This window comes from Pyxicephalus adspersus, chromosome 8, assembly GCF_032062135.1.
Source record: "Pyxicephalus adspersus chromosome 8, UCB_Pads_2.0, whole genome shotgun sequence".
In the NCBI taxonomy this organism is placed as follows: Eukaryota; Metazoa; Chordata; class Amphibia; order Anura; family Pyxicephalidae; genus Pyxicephalus; species Pyxicephalus adspersus.
The window spans coordinates 19,761,994-19,783,154 of NC_092865.1; the positions used below are offsets into that span (position 1 = coordinate 19,761,994).

Consider the following 21,161-nt stretch of genomic DNA (forward strand, 5'->3'; position numbering starts at 1 on the left):
CCGCGGACCACAGGTTGGGGACTGCTGCATTGTCGAACCACCAATCGGCACCATTTATTAGTGCCCCCCTCCATTGACCAAAGTTGTGTATAGAGCTCATACATTCATCTGTCACTGGAGATGATCATTTACTGCAACAATCATCTGACATCTGTACAGGGCTTACCATATATACATAGGAGGTTTATTGGTCTTGCAGGCACAATCTTATCATTCACCACCTGCAAGAAAGGGTAAAAAAGTAGAAAGGCTAAAACCTTATACAAAAGCTAAATAACACTTAAAATGATAATTAGCTATTGTTTCAGGTAACAGTGGGAGCAAACACGACCTCTTCAGCCAGGTAGCCTGTTCTGTGGGACAAGAAGGGTTGGAGGAGTGGGAGCGGCTCTGCATTCTCTCCTATAGTAAACAATAGCTGCTGGTAGTAGTCTGTCATTTAGTGATCAGGCATGGTGGATTACTAAATTATTTTTTTCAGACACCTAACTCTAGTGGTTTACCTGAGACAATCCATACCAACCATCACAGATGACAACAATCTTTGTAAAAGCCTTTAGGCCTGTGGTGCGAGATGGAAGTATGACAGCTCCTCACCTAAATCTTTGTGTGTTGTCCAAAGCTGAGAAATGTACAACAGAAAACTTCCACCAATAGGTGTAATTTAATAATAAAACTTTTTTTGGGGTTGTAGAATAAAACTTTACATTTAAAAAAATGTTAATGTAAAAAAAGATATATACAGACGTATTTAATAAGGCAGAGCGGATGCACGGTACCCCATTGCACAAATCATGTTTCATTTTTGGTTTCGCAAAATGATAACAAAAAAATATGACTCTCGCTGGTTGTTATTATTTCACAAAGTTCTTTGCCTTATTATATCGCTGCCATCACATTCACACGATGTTACTACATAATATTTCCTTAACGTGTATTCAGAAGGAAGATGACCGGCTGCTTAGTTTTAAACTTGGCCTCTTGCCATTCATCCCCATTGACTGAAACAAAAGCTTCACCAAGTCCATTTTGCCCATGGCAATCATTGCTTTGGAAAGATCAACAATTTCTATTGTGTTATTCCTGCAAACAGTTTGTAGTTCTTGGCTAACAGCTTCTGATGTGTATTTCTCCTGAGTATTCTTCACCCAGAATTCCACTTCTTGGATGAGATCTGTGGCATCCATTTTGTTTTGGTGGTACAAGCTTAGCAGTGTCTCCATTAAGCATCGGAAGGTCTCTGTGCCCAGCGAGCCTTTGTTATCCAGCTGAATTGCTTGTCTGAAACATTCAATTGCATTTAGTTCTTCACTTTTTACCCTTAGACATTTTCCTTTCAGAAGCTGCAGTTCGGGGAGAGTAACACCCAAGTCAAACTCCATGGCTTTGGCAATGCAGACTAATGCAGTATTTAATGCATTTTCATCAGTCAGTAGCAGTTCTTGGACAGCATCCACACCCATATAATACCAGACCTGAAATGAAAAAAAGCAATTTGTATGTCCAGTCATATGCTAGAATAAAAATGTGAATCTTAAAGAGGCTCGGTGTTTAGTGAAGTGCTTATAGATATCATAAAAGTGATCCTGTTCCTGGCACCAACTCGCCAGACCACTAACTTTATACTATGGAGTGGTTCTGGAAACTTTTATTAGGCAACAACTGCAAAAGATAAACAGAATCCCGAACTGGGTAACCCTACTGTACCTGAACTTGACTTGGTATCAGCTTCTATTAACATACTGTACAATTAAACAAGCAGACAATTAGTTTTGCCTGCCATGCTCATATGCTACTATGTAAAATGAGGTGCAGAGTGACAGAAAGCTGAGCTCATCAGTCTTCTGCTTTCCCTTCAATGGCCAAACACAGACTGGGGCAAGACTCAGTTGTATTATAATAACTGCAGTAAAAATTTGTCGGGTCTTCAAGCCGTTGCTTTTGCTAATGTATGGGGATGTGTACTGTATATCTCAGGAAGAAATGGATGGAAATACAAATCCTTTGGCAGGTAGATCACCTCTTACGATTTATTTATTCTGTGTATTTAAATCGGCTTGCCTGCAGTTCAGTATTAAAGTCCCATCTAAGAGCAGATACCACAAGATTCAGTTCCACCTTGTTACTGGGTCCAGATTTTTCCAAATCTGAAATATTATTATAGCCTTGACTGACCAAGTGACTAGTAAGTATTGAGCTTGTATGTTTACCATTGCTTACTATTCACAACTGTTCCACTTACTTTTCCCAACTCCAGGTATGTCTTTAGACAGGGATATACATTGATGATGCTTTCCAGGTCTGATTTGGCACTGGTAAGATGGTTTCTGTCTGGCAATCGGCATAATCCCATCTTTGCCCTTTCCAAGTCTCTTACGAACATTCTGATGTAAATCTGCAGAGCAGAAAAAACAACATTATATTGATTTAACCCTTTAAGTGTTTTTAAACTTTCAGTAAGATAAATCAGCACATTTCATACTCATGTGTTTTCCTGCTTTTTTCATTTTTCCTCAGAGGTTTTCATTTCAACTGAATCTGGCTCACAGGACTCATTGTGCTGCGTTTCTATCTGTAGGATGATTACATTGACTTTTGGGGTCCCCCAGGAGGCTCAATGTAGTCACCACTGTGTGCATGTTCCTGGCTGCTCAACGTGCAGACATTTACAGCACCAAAGCCTTCTTCCCAAGCACTTTGAATTTCCACTGACTGACAGCAGCCTCTAAGGTATGAGGAATATAAAGTGCTGTAACTAAAGCTCAGCTCACATCTGATTCCACAGCTCCATTGATGAACAGAAGCTGCCAACTCATTCAAGAGGTGCAGCTGCTAGACGATGCACTGGATCATAGATCAGTTTGTTTGGTAAAAGTGATGTAGAGAAAACCCAGAACGAGATGCTCTGGTGCTGCATAAACAAATCTTAGTAATTGGAGTTATTACATACATTTTGTTTAGTTGGTCTAGTTTACTGCATTGTGCATAGTGCTCTGTGTGCACAGCTATAAAGGTAACCAAAAGTATAACCATAAGTATAGCCAGAATCTATTTTTAGTGTATTTAGCATCATACCTCACTGTATACAAGTTTCTTAAGCAAATTGAATTTTTGAATCTGGTGCAAATTTTCCTACCAGGAGATCCTTCTAGTAACAGCTCTTCCTGTTGTAGGCTGACAATGCTAGGGCCTAATCTCCTCTCTACCTGTTGTAGGCTGACAATGCTAGGGCCTAATCTCCTCTCTATGCTGTTACTTGCAGGGTCCCCAAGCCAGAAACTTTACAACTGATTAACACCAATGGTCTTCTTGAGAAAACTGCATACAGTAGGGCATAGTGCAACTCAAAAAAAAAAAAAAAAAAAAAAAAAAAAGGTTTAGAATTTATTTAAAGGTAATACCTTTCAGTACAAAGTTCGGGTGAGGGTGGTCTGCCTTGTCCAATGCAAGTGGGGCACAGATGGCCTCTAAAATGACCCTCAGCATGAGACCAACACCTTCTAGTTAAGCTTTGGATATTACCTGTGAGCGAGTTAGGTAAGCCTGCCAGTTCATCTTTGGATCTTGAAGTGCATCCAGTGCCATGTTACAGATTCCTATAGCCATGTCCTGCTTTCCCAGGAAGTGAAATATTTTCGCCAAATGGTTTAGTGTTAGAGGGTCACCTTTGCCTATTTCTATAGCCTGTGTGTAACAAGAAGTGATATTATTTATTTACTGTCAGCTAAAATACATTCTATAGAATACTTAAACTAAAATCTAAAAACAAATCTAATATGTTGCCATAACATATCCTTACAGATCCCAAAACAAGTATAAATCTTCACTTTCATCCAACTTGCTTAATGTCAGGGACTAATAAACCCAAAGTATTAGTTGCACTGCCACGTAATTTGCTTTTTCTAAAGCAGTTTAGTAATGGTGGGGAGATTATTTCTCTCCTGACAGTCATCTTTTAGTGTAAAGAATCCCAAAGTGACAATTGACAGGATTATATTTCCTATTGATGCAGTTGTTTTCAGAGCTGAAAGTCTGCTTATAAATGACTTATGTACATATGTGTGAGAATTCAGCACTGAAGTTCCCAAAGAAGGAAAAAGATGTACCAGAGAAAGGTTTAGAAAACAATTTAAGGGTTAGGTATTGGTGCAATGGACTGGAAAATTTGTTTAACCTCTACTGTTAAGGATTAAACAAAAACCCAGCCTTTGTGTAAAAATGATATGCAAGTGTGGATCACTGCTGTACTCATGTGAGCCCAGTATGCTGTGATTTGCATCTTTGTGTAGATCTTTATATTGGCCTTGCAGACTGGTATTGTCCAAGGGAAGTCGGGTAAATAGGGCTGCCTATCATTCAACCTGCAGGACTGGAGACATTTAGTGTAGAAGAGGCATTACTGTGGCGGGAACATATTTTGAAGGTAAATATTGCACCAAAGCTCAATAATTATATTTTCTACTTCCTTTTGCTAGATTTGTGACATTTTATTTATGGTATATATTAAAGCCTCTAGAATAGGAATAACATAATAAACTTTTATGTAGTGTACAGCATTACCCCACATATATGTACTGTACATATATTACATGTATCTGTTTGCATACTGTTTACTGCATAAATGCCTATTTTGTTATTCATATAAATTACTGCAAAGACAACCGACTTGTTGGTAATACCCAATTACTTCATCATAAAGATGTGGTGCTGTCTATGAAACACGGCAACAATGATTCAAACAACTTGCATTATATTGTTTGTTAACCGGTGTGGTCAGGTGATGGTGCACATACAGCGATGTGAAAATATTTTAATGATTGTGGTGAATAAATAACTTTGTTGAGAGCCTATTATGTTTTTATGATTACATTCGTTGGATCCAAAGTCTCATCTACACAATTAGTAGTTTGCTTACTTTTTATTTTGACCTGGGATTCAGTTTTAGGTTTTCTTGGGTATGTTAAAAAGTCACATAAAAGATATTTAAATTATAGGTAAATCTTGGTGGGCTGAAATATCCCCTGGCCTTTTTATATGTCTTGTATTCTTTTTTTGTGGGGTGCCATCATTCTAAACTTGTTCTTAGACACCCGGAATAGTGGATGCAAACTCATTCTTGTAGCTGTAGAAGTATAGAGAAGAACAAATCTCACTAATGAAGACTAAGAAGTTGTTTGTTTCCCCAGCATCTACAAAATCACTTTGTATTGACTGACACTTGAAAAGGGTATATTTGTATATGGCTCACTTTAGGGTGGGTAATAGTTTAGACTCTAGAGACACATATATATATTTACACACACTCACACACACACACACACACACACACACATACATACATACACATACACACACGAAATTATAACTAAAAATCTGCACTTTGATCAATACTACATAACATTACAAAAGTAAACTACATTACATACAAAAGTAAATGAATCAAACCTTGCTAAAGCAATCCAGAGGGTCAGTTCCTGAAAAGCCGTAGTCATGAATTCCCATAGGCGTAGTGGAAAACGTATGTTGTTTTTCCAGCATCATCCCAATGTAGCACCAGGACAAAGCTAAACAAGAATTACAACTATTTGTAAAAAAACATATGACAAATCATTGTACCTGCACAGTGTCACTGACATACACATTGTAAAATTAATAAGCAGCATGTCTGAGACATGTCTAGAGAAGCAGACAAATAATTCTGCACAATTATTTTGTTTTTTGTCAACACAATAACAAGCCAAGGTTTGCCTGACAGGCAGCGACAGGGACATGTGATCACCAACCCAGAGCCAAAAAGGGCAGTCGTTTGTCAGACAAAATTGAAGTTTTACCATAAAGCATTAAAAAAGTTAAAAAAAAAAATGTTTTTTATATAGTAAACAACCAGTACATAGATGTGGTGGCTGCAATCATTTTTTTTTTACTTTGGTTTTATTATTTGTGATTCTGCCAGCTATATACCTGCCCTAGGGTGAAAGTTCTCACTCATCGGTCCAGATTTAATAAAGCTCTCTAAGGCTGGAGAGGATACACTTTCATCAGTGCAGCGGAGTGATCCAGCAAACCTGGAATGGATGTCTTCAAAGTCATTTGCTAGCAACTATTTTGAACCCTGGACCAGTTCCATTCCAGGTTTGCTGGATCACACAGCTTTACTGATGAAAGTGTATCCTCTCCAGACTTGGAGAGCTTTAATAAATCAAGCCCAATGTACCATATATATATATATATGTATATAGAAAAACAGTGTTACCCTAGGACAGGACTACAGACATGTGTACATATGTACCAAGTCTCTTCTCCATAAGAGACATTTTGTAGCTCCCAGAGATAGCTCGTAAAAACACAACTGATAGAAGTGAACCAGAAACAACAGGAACTTATCAGCTCATTAGATTTCTGGTAGGGTCAACAGATATTTTTTACTTATTGAACAGTTATATCGAAAGTGTCAGTTGTATATTGACCAGAAAGGGAAAATAATTGTTCAGGGACTCGGATCCTTAGTTAGTCTGCATGGTTGTACCAAAATCAGATAAAAAGCAGCATTTAAATACAACTATATGTTGTGAGCGAAAATATACTTTTTATATATGTTCCTAAAATATGATTGTTGCATTAGTATATCTATAATTGTATGACGATCTCTGGCTTTCCGATGGAGATGCTTCAGCACCTCCTATGTGGCTAGTTTATTCATCTTGTTTAAGAAGGGATGAGATAAATAGTATAAACAGGAAGTGTAAAAGAAAGAATACATCTGACCTCAAAAGTACAAAATGACACATAACAAAAGGTTCTATAAAAACAGAAACCTGCAACTGTGACAACAGGCACTCTGCCCATTGTAATAGAGACAAAGCTTACACTACCTCTGTATTGATTGTGCGAGGACTTCACCACTTCACGGAGCAACATCAACGTCTTGTTAAAATATAACAATCGGCTCACTTCAGGTTCTTCTTTTTTAAAGAAGATTTCATCTAACCTAAAATGGAAATACCGTATTATAGAACAAATGCATCTAGACTAAAATGCAAATATTTTATTATAAAAGAGTTTTTGCAGCATAATGAAATATGTTGGGTATCAAAATAAAATCAATTGATATCAGTAAGCAGAATCGTTAGGCACTCAATACAATAGGCCCGATTTATTAAACCTCACCACAGCTGGAGAGGATACACTTTCAGCAGTGAAGCTGGGTGATCCAGCAAACCTGGAATGTATTTTGTCAAAGTCATTTGCTAATGTTTTGAATCCTGGACCAGATCCATTTCTGGTTTGCTGGGTGACCCATCTTCAATTATAAAAGTATATTCTCACCTTGTTTTCTTTGCTTAACAGCCACAAGATGAATTATAAAAAGTCCATACCCTGCCAGCACTCTGCAGAAAAGGACCCTTGCACTTTGGGTGGAAGCAATGGCCTCTTTGCAGACATCCGACTTTGAAGCCCATGCTGAGTCAGACATATAGATCTGAAGTCAACAAAACTCATTCAATTGCAGATTGCAAAGAGCTAGTTCTGACTTAGCAGGGGGGTGTGGAACCTCTACAGAGGGGCATCTGTTTACACACAAGCAGGTTTTTCTCAGCAGCTTGACAGGGTACATACAAACTCAGGATGTAGCTGCTTTCCAAAGAAAACAGTTGCAAGAATTTGTACATATTTTTGATCATGCATCTGGGATATGATCCTCAAGGTCCTTCAGGACCGCAGAAAAAGTGGAAAGATCATTGAGGATTCCTTCCCCTATTTCTATGCAGAGTGGGAAAGTGATTAAATACATAAAAATATATTATAACAAAATCAAATAATAATTACAATAAAAATTTTAAACACAGCCCATGCACAAATATCTTCTTATTTTTCATAAACGGGAGTGATATAGTGCCAACATATTACGCAGCGTTGTACATTAAATAGGGGTTCAAAAGACAAGACAGTGACACAGGAGGAGGAGAGGCCCCATAGAGCTTATGAACACAAACATCTGCGTAGAAAGCTCTTGTGTAAACAACAATTATGTAACAAGTATTTTGTACTGCTGAGCACTCTAGAATAGAAGAATAATTCTGCGGCCAGAGATCTTTGTTAACTTAAATAGTTATGGGAGCTTGTAAATCATTTTTAAAGCTTGACTTACTTAGTATCCTTTTACTTAATCCAATTTCATTTTTAATACTTTATGTTTTTATGTGTGCCGTGTTTGTATTGCAGCATTGCAGACTATATTACTTGTACCATTCTATATTATGTACTACATCCCCCCTGCCCCCCAAAACAACTGAGTGCTACTGTAATGTGTGGTAGAATGCATGCTTTACTACAACCTATAGGTCAGGCCTAAATGGCAAAATCAGGCACAGAGAATTGCTTGAATTAGTTTGAAGTTTTAATTTGAACCCTAGAAGTCGCTAGATGCCCACTATGTGTACAACTATTTCTAGCTCTGGATTCACAGATGTTTCCCTCCCTTGGCACACTATGCTTGTCTGTGCAGGTCACAAAAACCCGGTTTGTTGATTGTACCAACTATATACCACCAGGCCCTTGGATATGACTCCAAAAAGTTACCATTACTTAATGGGCTTGATTTATTAAAGCTCTCCAAGGCTGGAGAGGATACACTTTTATCAGTGAAGCTGGATGATCCAGCAAACCTGGAATGGATCTACTCCAGGACTCAATGGATCTACTCCAGGACTCAAAACATATGGTAGCAAATGACATTGAAGAAATCCATTCCAGGTTTGCTGGATCACCCAGCTTCACTGATAAAAGTGTATATAAGCTTTAATAAATCAGGCCCAGTGTCCCTGTGTCTCTTTTTTATAGTTCTTACATATGCTATTGAACTAACATATTCTAAAAAAATTGAAGTTACTTGGTAACAACTTACCGCATACAGAGTGAGGCCATTGTAAAATACCAGCTCCTTATTTCTTCCAATGAGATCTATAATAAACAATGAAAAACAATGAAAAAATGAAAAAGTGTGAAAATAATTTTTGGGTTCTGTAATATATATTACATTTTTGTCTTATATCAGTCTATAATATGTGTTAGATCCAGTGATTAACAATGGATTCATTAAAAGCAGTGAATTTTCATCACTGGTGGCTGTAGACACAACATATCACACCCAGTGCTAAAATCAATACAAAATACTTCTGTGGGAATCCCATCTTTTACACAGAACATTTTCTAGTTTTTCTTTTTTCACTGACAGAATCTACTGTATAAATATATAAATGGTTCCTTAAGAAGAAAGGTTTAAGGGGGATATGATCATCCCATATAAATATATAAATGGTCCATATAGAGGACTTCTCAATTATTCACTTCCAGGCCTTTTGTCCAGCTCTTGGGACATTTTTTTTTATACTGGCCATTACAAAGGGCGTGAAGGAACTCTGGCCCCGATTTAAAGTTCTCCAAGGCTGGACAGAATACACTTTCATCAGTTAAGCTGGGTGATCCAGCAAACCTGGAACGGATCTGGTCCAGGATTGAAAACATTTGCTATCAAATAGCTAATGACTTTTAGGAAATCCATTCCAGGTTTGCTTGATTACCTAGCTTCACTAATTAAAGTGTATTCTCTCCAGCCTTAGAGAGCCTCTGTGTCTGGGGGAAAAAAAAAGTTTAAGCTCCGGATAAGGAAGGGATTCTTCACTGTAAGGTCAGTGAAAATGTGGAATCAGCTCCCCCAGGAAGTAGTTTCAGCAACTACTATAGATTGCTTTATGAAAAATTGGATGCTTTTCTAGACGCACAGAATATAACTGGGTATTAAAGCTTTAAAGTAAAGATAACAGATATTGTTCATCCAGGGAACATCCGATTGCCTCATGGGATCAGGAAGGAACTTGTTTTCCCTTGTTGGAGCAAATTGTACCAGATATTTTTTGCTTTCCTCCGGATCAACAATGTCCATTTAGGATAAGTTTATTTCCCTAGTGGTTAAACTTCATGGACTTATGTCTTTTTTAACTTGACTAACTATGTAGCTATGTACTGATGACGGGAAAACAAATGTGAAATCAATCACTATATGGAGGAGAAGGCACTCCTCTCTTCCTCTACCTAACAGTAAATCTGGCCCTGGGTGATTCACTATAAATGTAAGTCTTGCTAGGAGGAACATTCGAGAGTTATATTATGGTAGCTATACAATGGAATCACCTTTTACACCAAAGTGGTGATTTAGGAGTATTGTGTCTTCCTCTCCCTGTGATAGCTGTTCACCTCATTGTTAAAGGTACAGAAAAGGGGTGAAATCTCCCAAAAAATGTCACAGACAAGTGTCACATTCATCTCAAGCATATCAAAAAAAACAGTTGGCCGGGGTTTAAATGACTCATGCCAAGGGGATATAAACTGTTTGGGATACACACCTATAAATATTGTACAATTTTCGTGTTCACTGAATAGGAAGTGGAGACAGCAGTTTTCAGACCTGGAAATAACAAAGCCCTGATCCTGATTTATCAGCTCGTCTTAAACTTGTGTCTGGAAATTCATATCCATGTGATTTTGCTTATATAATACAACCTAATGCACAGGCAGGTGTACTGTTTGCCTAAGGACATTCCTTTATTTAACTGACAGCACACCAGGATTTATAAATATAAATGATATAACACATTTTTCTTTTGCTGAAATATAATGGAAAAAAAATACGGATGTTTCTTGCTAGTTCAGTGATTTCAGCAATTTGTTTGATTAATTAAATTCTTGTGAACTAAGCAGATAAATACACACCCTAATTCCAGGGATGAAATTGTTCACTGAGCAAATATGTCACACCTGATTTTTTACGGCCGTCTCTAGTTCCTCCCAAGCACATGTAAAAGAGAGACTACATATTGTTTTTTCTCATTTCTTGACCTGTAACACATATAGACATGCAGCCACTTTCTAAACAAAACTGCAGTTTGGCTACCATGGTCTTGGATTGGAATTAAATAAACCCATTAAATAATAATGAGCGAGTAAAAGCAAACAAATATTTTGCATTTTTTTAGTAATACCAAAGATAATGCAACTAATGATAAAATTAACAATAGTAATACTTCAATTAACCGTGAGCTGATCAATGGATCGGAGCCCCCACAGTTCTTGTCAGGCACCATTAGGAAGATCATTATTTTACAAATGTATTTATCTTTTTATAAAAAATCATATTATTGGTCCGCAGGATTTAAAATGATAACCTTAGTGGTCCTTGAGGTCCGAAAGATTTTCGACTGCTGGGCTAGATAGGATGACATCTCGCAGTACATAAATGTGTATATTATCTCATATTATATTATATGTAAATCTTCATTTCTTTGCACCACTGATCATTTAACTAACATTTATTCTTCTGAATGGCATCATATACTTCATGGGTAACTAACGAAGAAGTTTAGTGAGCCTATAAAGATTTATATTTCACTTGTTTTTATTGCTTTATAACAAAGACAATGAGTCAGGAACAACCAGAAAAAAGGAGGGAAGAGAGAGGGAGGGGTATACAAATACAAGGATTATTGTTCTTTTTTTTACATATTGCCACCTTTGCTTGCTCACATATAAAATTATCAGAGAAGTAAGAAATAGGTTGCAACAAACTTACAATAACAGTAAATACCCAGACAGACAGATTGAATGACTGTGATGCCAGTCTATATAAACAATGGGTAAGTATACCAAAACCAATACCCAACAAAGTAAATAGTGGGACACAATGTGAGATAGAAAACAAGAAGGGAGGGGTGCATGGAGGAAAGGAAGAAGAAAGGGTCCTACCAGGGAAAACCAATATTTAGCTTAAGTAAGAGATCTGTGGGTCCCATGTGTTATAGATAATTTTAATTTATCAATTCATTTTTGTCTTAGTAAAATCCAGTTGGATGACTGCAGATTTATAATAGCTATAAAGATTTTTATAAAACCATTATATGTATATAGGTATATTAACTGTTGGCACTAACTTCAAATACACAAATAATATTTTTTTTATTACTGTTGTAATACTCTAAACAGTTTTCTAAGGCGTGCTGTGTTGAAAATAAAAACCTTGGTGTACAAGAAAGTGCTTGCACGTCAACACAAAAAATGTGAACTCGGGTGCTGTGGTCCTCCTACAATGAAGAAGAACCTATAATTCTTTAAACCCTCCCAAGGCTCCTAACAGGTACAAGAACAATCTGGTCTGAATGGATGAGCACAATCAGTTTGGTTTCTTCACCCATATTGCAAATCACTCAGGACCCAAAATATACCAAAGTACTTTGCAGACAGCAAACTTCACTTTAAAGGAGAAGTGGTGGCATGTTCTTATTTTTGGATACTGATAAAAGTCAATTCTACATTGATCTTGGCCTGAACGCCTGAGAGGCGATTCTGAAAAGCTGTTGATACAGCATAGTTGAGTTCTAATTCCTGTGATTTCAGTATTACTGGTATGTGATTACTGTGATGTACTCTTAACCTCAACAGACTTTTTTTTGGTCTATCTTCATCACGCACAATCAGAGTTTACAGTTTTTATGCTGACAACTTATTGTTCCCCCATAAATGTGTATGGCTTGGGGGAGTTGTCTGCTGTACACATAGACACGTGTTGTACAAGGTGCCTGCTGGAGGCAAGAATGACCTTTCTGTACGATTCATGACTGACACCTAATGACCATCGTATAATTCTCAGACTGATTTTATTTAAATGTTGGTCTATATCCGAAGCAGTATTGACCTCCCCTAAATGCAAATGTAAAACCTTGCCAAAATCAGCAATGCAAATGTCACATGAGCAAAGGGAAATAAAGCAAATGCTACATTTAGCTCTGCCTGATGAACATGCTACAATACATAACTTTGTTTCATGAAGAAATATGTTTGGCATTACATTCTCACAGCACCAGTTTGACCAGAGTTTTGCTGGTCTTCACCGGTGTGGAGCAATATCTCACCTTTTACTGAAACTTCCCACCTAGCTGGAATTCCAAAAACCACAGAACAAGTGAGATTTTTAAAATGCTCTGCATGCCAGCAATCTATTTACTGTCACAGTTGCGTTTTAGAGGTCTTTTTTTCTAAAGCAACTGTATATGATTATGCAACTTTTATTTGCTCAGAAAGTCCCTGTGTGACTTTAAATAAATGCCTCCAAATTACTTTTTGTAACATAACATAAGGGGGTCTTTTAGAAACTAATACTGTAGTTGGTCTTCTGGAAAGTTGTAAGAGAGCATTTCTCAACCTTTTAACCTCAGGGGAACTCAAAAATTTTTTAGGTCTCATGAAATTCTTTCTAAAAGAAATGCATTGGGGATCAGTGAGGAAAATATTCCTTATGTTGGTTGTCACTGGGAAGAATACTCACCTTACAGTAGTGGTCAGAATGCAACTGCTGCAAGTAGATATAAGAGTATAAGTGGCATGCTGCTGGCCAAATGGCATTGGATCTGGAATTCTGCAGATGGGAGGTCAATCAGCCACAGAAAGAGGAAACCCCTATACACCGCTGATGGAGTCTTAGGGTCCCACAGAACCCTAGTTGAGAGTTAGCTGCTCTAGACACCAAAAATAGATTCCAATATGTGCAAGTAAATGCCGCAGGTAGGAAGGTCACGCACGTTACATTCAGAGAAAAAATTCTGCACAACCACGGGGGCTACACAAAATTTAGACACAAAGGAGTTCTTTTTACCTAGAGAATAAACCTTCTCTGCAACCAAGTAAGATGTACGAAGCACATTCTTCCATATATTGTATCCTTCATGTATTGATATTATTAAACAGGATTTATATAGCACCAACATATTACACAGTGCTGTACATTAAATAGGGGTTGCAAATGACAGACAGTGACACGGGAGGAGAGGACCCTGCCCTGAAGAGCTTACAATCTAAAAGATATATAGAGAAGCAAGTAGGAACGAGGCATCTAATAGAACCACAAGCCAAGGGCATTTATTAATCTATCTCAACCAATGAAGTCATATATCACATTATTTGAATGTAAATTACCTTTCTTGACCAAGAACTGTGACTGGCTTGTAAAACAGTACAACTTAATAATTTTACCACAAAATGATGGAACACCTTAGGTTTTAAAACATAAATGCTTAAAACCGGAACCCAAAACAGCCCTGACATTCACATAAAATTTTCTGGCAAGAGGCCAGTCTAAGGATTTGGAAAATGTAATAATTAAGACTTTTAAACTGACCTTGTGTTTGCTGTAGTTGAGGGCTTTATCATACAGACTAATTCCAGCCATCAGCTTCTCCATGCTGTCCTCTTCATTAAGCAGCCCCACATCATAGGCATAGGCATAACCCTGCTCTGCCAGGCAGCGGGCGGCCCTAAGCCTAGGCTCTTTGCTGCTGCTATCCTCTGCCTCCAGGCCCATAAGATGAGATATCCTATCGGTGCAGTGTGAAGCCTCTTCCTCCAAATTCAGCCTGTCATACACATATGCCAGGTTGGCCCATGCATTCAAGTTATCAGTTTCTTGCTTGGTGATGTTATCAAAAATCTCCTTGGCATTATCAATCTCATCTAAATAGAAAGAAAAGACACCAAGCAAATTTTTGATTGCAGAGTTTTGGAAACTAGAGTCAAACTCCAGCTGGAACTGAAGGGCATCACGTTTCAGCTTGATGTCCCGTCTTCGAAATTCCGCTGGGGTGCATGATTCAAAGTTAAGGTTCATTTCCAAGTGGAAATGGCCAGGAATGTATTCAAATTCATCTATGAGAGTTTCTATGTCCACACCAGGATCTTCTTCCATGGCTGAAGAGCTTGTAAATCCCTTTGGTCTTTCCTGCTTGGTGTACCTGTATATCTGGTCTGAGTCACCTGTAGCTTGGGAGGAGTTTCACCTGGGAGAGGCGGCTGTGTATGATTTCCTCCTCACCCAGGTGACTTATGCACAGATTTGATAAGTCAGTGATTTCACTATACCTCTCTGATAGTTATTATAGTTTTCAATGAGCACATGATTAAAACTGATCCAGAATCAACATACATATCATATACTGCAGTGGTTCTTTGGAAAAACAACAAATTATTTAAAAAGGGATTCAATGGCTGCTGATCTAAAGACCCAGAGAAAGTTCCAAAGCTTAAAGTTCTAAAGTTGAGAATTATTGAGCTATAAAGTTAATAGTTATGGGTCTATAAAATGTGCTATGACAGGTATAAGCTGGGAGCAATAAAAAGACTCCAAGAGAATGAATTAATTTTTAAACTTCAAATTACCATTTATTGCGTTTGAATTATTTATATTTGCATTTACATTGAAGGGTGACAGTATCTTAGTAAAAAAATATAAAGTTGGAGCCTCTCTTACCACTTATTGAAAATGAAAAAAAATAAAATAAACCATTTCACCTAACAATATATCGTTTCTTAACATTAACCTTATAGCTTGAGTTAAAATATGTGTCCTTAGATTAAAAATATAAAAAAAATGTGGAATATACACATATATCATATATAGATTAATTTTGAATAATAAGCTAAATAGAAGATCATGTATAGAAAATATTCTGTACAGCTAAAATAAGGAATGTAAGTACTGTAGTTATCAGTGAGATCCCCGACTTAAGGTATATATGGACCTTGTTTTATCTTCTTCCAGTTATTCATTGAATGTAATTAAATTTCCAAAAAGCAAAAACGCCTGTTTTTTTTATTTTGTTTTACTTGTCAACAAGGCACTTCTTAAAGCAGAATGTGCACTATACTGTATATTGTTTTTGAAATCAGCCTTGAGTTTAGACCTCTGTTTCCATAAGCACCTGCTGCTGTAATTATATGGGAGGACATAGGGACAACAGAAGGTAAAACCTCTGGCTGCTTACTTCTATCATAATATAGGTTAGATGAATTGTAATTTCTCTTTGCATTCTCGCAGTGTATGGCTGCAAAGTAAGGAGCTACAAGCAGACTTCCTTCCCTCCAATTGGTTGATTCATGGCAATAAATTGGCTTGCACATTATTTATTTTGCTTATGGTGATGGTGAGTGGAAAGCACATGTGGCTGTGTAATAGCAGGATGCTATAGAGAGGTTTATATCTATGGGCCAGCTGGGGAAATACCCTTTCCATTCTGACTTAAGCCTAACCAAGCCTGTCTGTTGTTGAGAAGGAACGTTTTGTTGACATTGGTTGGGTGCAGTTTATTTAACTCTAAGTATATTGCCAAACACAAGCAATCAAACAGTTGAAGGACTGCCATAATCCTGTTGTGTGCAGGAAGTTTAAGGAATGTTCAGTTAGAGCAGGCGATAAGAACTGTTTGTTATCTTCCTTGACCTGATCCTGTATTGCTTTCAACCATCTATGTAATGGTAAATAATATTAGGTGAAAAATGAAGGGGTGTCGTTCAGTAGAAAATATCAACTCTATGATACCTTGAGTCTATGGGGCAAATAGGGAAGCCAATCTCACTCTTAAAGCGCACCTAAGCTCAAAAAACAAAAAGTAATGCAATGTTTTATCAAAAAAATAAAACCTGACTCCTGTGTTCTACACTGTAAGTCACATGCCACCAGGAGCAATCATTAGTGGCCATGCAATGGCTGAAGAGAATGGCCTTTCTTCATGGAAATCCATCCAGGAGCCATCGGCAAAGATGGCGCTTTCCAAGGCTGCAGCGATGACAAGTCCTGAACCTGTTATCTCTGTAGACATTGGTGAGTTTGTACCATAATCAGAAAATATGCTGTGCATAATTGCTATACATGGCTGAAGCTTACTACCCACCAATGAGTTTGGTGCCGTCTAAAGGGAGAACCAACTGGGCTCTATTGTGGTACAAAACCGAGTGCGTATCTGAAACATTTCAGATGGCAGGACTGTCAGGTGCAACTCTAGACAAAACTTTTTTTTAGATTTGAATAGATTGGGAAATGGATAGGACCTTCTGTCTGTCTGTCATGTATTTTTACTGTATGTTTCCCCATTGGAGAGATTCACCCCTTCATTTGCATAGTTACATAGTGGGTCAGGTTGAACAAAAGACATAAGACTATCAAATTCAACCACTAGGGTAATAAACATATCCCAGATTTAAAACCCTATGGACATAATTGGTCCAGAGGAAGGCAAACAAAAAAATCCTGATACATTTTGCTCCAACAGGGGAAAAAATTCCTTCCTAATTCTCTGAGGCAGTCAGATGTTCCCTGGATCAACAGTCTCTGTTGTCTATACTTTAAAGCTTTGATGCCCATTTATATTCTGTGCTTCTAGATAAACATCCAGCTTTTTCTTAAAGCAACCTATAGAACTTGCTGAAACTACTTCCTGAGGGAGCCGATTCCACATTTTCACAGATCTTACAGTGAAGAATCCCTTCCTTATCCGGAGCTTAAACTTCTTTTCCTCCAGACGCAAAGACTGCCCTCTTGTTCTTTGTAATGATCCAAAAGTGAATAATGGGGAAGAGAGTTCTTTATATGGACCGTTTATATATTTATACAGGGTGATCATATCCGTCTCTTCTCAAGGGAGAATAGATTCAGTTCAACTAATCTCTCCTCCTAGCTGAGCTCCTCCATTCCTTTTATTAGTTTAGATGCCCTTCTCTGCACTCTCTCCAATTCCACAATGTCCTTTTTGTGAATTGGTGCCCAAAACTGGACTGCATATTCCAGATGTGGTCTGACCAATGCATTGTACAGGGGCAGGATCATGTCCATTTACTATCCATAAAGACTGACTTTTCTAAACCTATTGACCCTAACTTGCATATTAACCTGTGGGGTACATTGTCAAATGCTTGTCACCTTTGCCACAAACAACGAAAGTGAGTGGGAATGCAAACCTAAGGCTCCATTTATAAAAAAAATAAATTTATTTATTATTAAAAACTAGTATTTATATGACCCCAATATATTATGCAGCACTTTTCATATCACTAACTGTCCCTCAAAGGGGTTCACAATCTAATCTACTGACCATAGTTATATGTCTTTACCACAGTCTAAGGACAATGTTTTGCATGTTTTTGGAATGTGTAAGGAAACCCACGCAAACGTAGAGAACATATACAAACTCCTTGCAGATAGAATCCTGGCCAAGATTCAAACCAGGTCAGAGTGCTAACTGCTGAGCCAACATTGCCTCAAACATTGGCACCAGGGAATATATGAGGGAATGACAGATTCCCTATTTTATCAAGAAAGCCCCTGGAGTTGTCTCCAAAACAACAGGCAAGGGAATATCTTCTTGTGGGACTGCTTGTTCCATGGACAAGAAAAGTCCCTCTTAATTTGAGTGATTTCCTCAAACTGGTATTCCAATGGTAACAAACAGCAAAAGAAAATACTGGTAGATGTTTTCACTCTTTTCTTTTATAAACGTGTTTGGCCATTCATACATTTGATTGAGGAAGCTTGGGACAGTGAAGTTATCACTGTGTTCAGTAATCCAAGAGTGGGTGATCCTGAACAAGTGAAGGCAGTAAGGGTAGAGAGCTCAGCTCAATGACATTTATCTATAGCCCATAAACCTCAGTGGAGAGTAAAACCTCATACAAACGTCCGATAGACATCAAAGGATTGTCGCTGGAAACAATCTTTTGTGATAGTTGCCAGTGACAGATAAATGAACAAGCGCAGTACACACAGAGACCATTCTGTTCTATGTAGAGGGGAGGAGAATGAGCTAGCGGTCAGTTGTTCATCATCAGTCATAGTAAATTGATGAACAACCTCAAGTATTGCTGTACACGTTAGATTTTCGCTTGAGATGAGAATATCGTTTATCTCAGGTTACTATTATCTATCTGCGTATGTAACTTAAGACAAGACTGTCCCATTTGTGCAATGGAAGTGTAGCTCTACTCCAGGAACAATTACAATTACTCTTATACAGTCAAGTGCAAGTGACAATAAAAAAACAATCAGCTACTGTATTATTGGCCAATGAGTTCCTTAAGTACAGCAGTGACTGTATCACACATGGGAAACTGTAAGTGTTGGCTTATTAGGTCAAAGTAGGTTTGCCAATGAGGGAGGTTTCACTCTTGCAAAGTATTTCACTGATCACTTTACAGTGAATGTCTTCATTCTTCCCTGAGGGGAGAGGAGGTAGAGATGACAAGGGAAAACAAGTGACACGGGAGTGGGTGGAAGGCAAGTCACACAAGATGAAGATGACAGAGGAGGGTGCGGAGATGACAAAGGAAACAGGTATGACCTGAATGGAAGCTCCCGGAGACAGGGAATCCAGTAGGGGAACCAATGGTTGGCAAATATCCATAATTCTGAGAAAAGATTCTTGTTTAAGTGATTTGTCACTGGATATTTACCACTGATTAACTTCACAATAAAATACATATAAATTTTTGTATTTTGTTGTAATGATTTTATTTACATATACCTTTATTACTAGACAGTCTGATCTTAGAAGCACCCAGATTTCTTACAGGTAGCAGCAGTGGGTCATAGTTTGTTCCACCTGCAAAGTAGTAATAGAAGAGTGCTGTTCAATGTACAGGTAGTCCCCGGGTTAAGGACATCTGACATACGGACACCCCCTAGATATGAACGGGGGTTCCCTGCTCCAGGTTTAGGAGATATGAGGAATGTCACACAGGGAGTTGTTAGGTGTCATAGCTGCACACACCCTTTTTCAAGGGTAGCACAAATCAGACAGGTAGCATGATCTGATAGGACATCAGCTGTCATGGGACTACAGTACTAGCCGCCCACAGGAGAGACAGGGTTTACCACAGTGTATGCTTGCATATTATGTATGTATTACTGCACATTAGCATGTTTTTCCAGTGCTTTTACTAATACAGTATTTTGTCTTTTATTTTATCTGGTAAGAGCTTTGTTGTATGTTTTTCTTATGCTGCATACAAAGTCCAAGGCTGTTTCACCTGCCCGACTTGAATTGGGACTCCCTGTCACTGCTTATAGGGCATAATACAAAGACAGACAATGGGATCCACTAAGAAAGTTCGATATAATTATAGGGGAGCAGTAAGTGTTAGAATGATAAACGACTGATAAGGAATGACCGTTGTGCACTCCGATGGAGAACATCACAGTGGGGTGTTGCTTGCCTGTCCTTTCCCTCCCCCATAGAACAGAATGGCGCAGGATGGACTGGCCTTGCTCATACTTGACACTGGAAATGATCACAAAAGATTGTTTCCCCTGACATCTGCACAGGGCTTAAAGCAGATCTATCTAACCAGGATGGCTATCCCTTATATATTGGTAGTTTTTATTTTTTTGGAGTTCCCTTCCCCATCCTTCTTTACCCTGCAGGGGAAACCCACATCCTCCTGACAGACTTGGATCACATATCCCGGGAGGCTATGGCCTGCTCCTTCTGCTCATGCCTGAGATTGGGCATGCGTTATAACAGGCTTTCCAATAACTAATGGGGATCCCACGCAGGTGCAGTTTATTTTTTACATTTGCAGGGTGACATCACATGATTTCACGCCTGTGCAATGCCGGTGATTTAAAAAAGAACTTGGGAAGAAAAAAAAGATAGTGGCGCTCGCTGTTCTGTCCAAGGCCATTATGAGGAGAGAATCCAAGGCTGTGTACACATATGCAATAATTGTCGTTAGAAACGAACGATTCACTACAGATGGGTCTGATTAGGCGACGATCATTCGCTATCTATTGTGTGTACGGTCGTTCAGTGATGGTGGATTGTTCTGCGGTACACTTTCTCCTGTACATGTCACTTCCTGCATTGTTTAAACGATCCTATCTAGCGTGTGTACATAAGACAGCTTGACACTTCTGGGCTTGGTTTTTGGATGGATTGGGAGCTTTTCACTGGTAAAAGTAAGTGATTTTTTTTTGCCATGAAAATTCCACTTTAACCCCCCTAGCGGTAATCCCGAGTGTGATTTGTGGTGGATCTTCCAGGCAAAAAGCGGTAATCCCGAGTCACACTCGGGGTTGCTTTTAACTAAATAAACCCCACTTACCTTGCCCTGTCGCTGTCCCCGCAGGTCCTGGGGACATGTCCTCCTCCTCCGATCTCCAGCCATGAAGTGCAGAGACGAGATCTACTGGGTTTCCCAGTGACTTTGGCGCATGCATCAGAGCAGGCGGGATGGAATTTCGGCCGGAAATTCAAATAATTTTGTATTGGATTCAATACCGCTTTTTGCATGGA

General features: G+C 38.4%; 1 protein-coding gene across 1 annotated transcript; it reads right to left on the reverse strand.

Moving 5' to 3' along the window:
• Positions 1-645: 645 nt before the first annotated feature.
• On the reverse strand, positions 646-15,355 carry TTC22 (tetratricopeptide repeat domain 22). The gene is made up of 7 exons (XM_072419702.1): positions 14,225-15,355; positions 8,906-8,961; positions 6,873-6,988; positions 5,446-5,564; positions 3,523-3,684; positions 2,243-2,395; positions 646-1,475 (listed from the first exon to the last, which is right to left on the reverse strand). Exons 1-7 carry the CDS (start codon positions 14,786-14,788, stop codon positions 939-941), a joined length of 1,707 nt encoding a protein of 568 aa, XP_072275803.1. The 5' UTR covers positions 14,789-15,355; the 3' UTR covers positions 646-938.
• Positions 15,356-21,161: the final 5,806 nt, after the last annotated feature.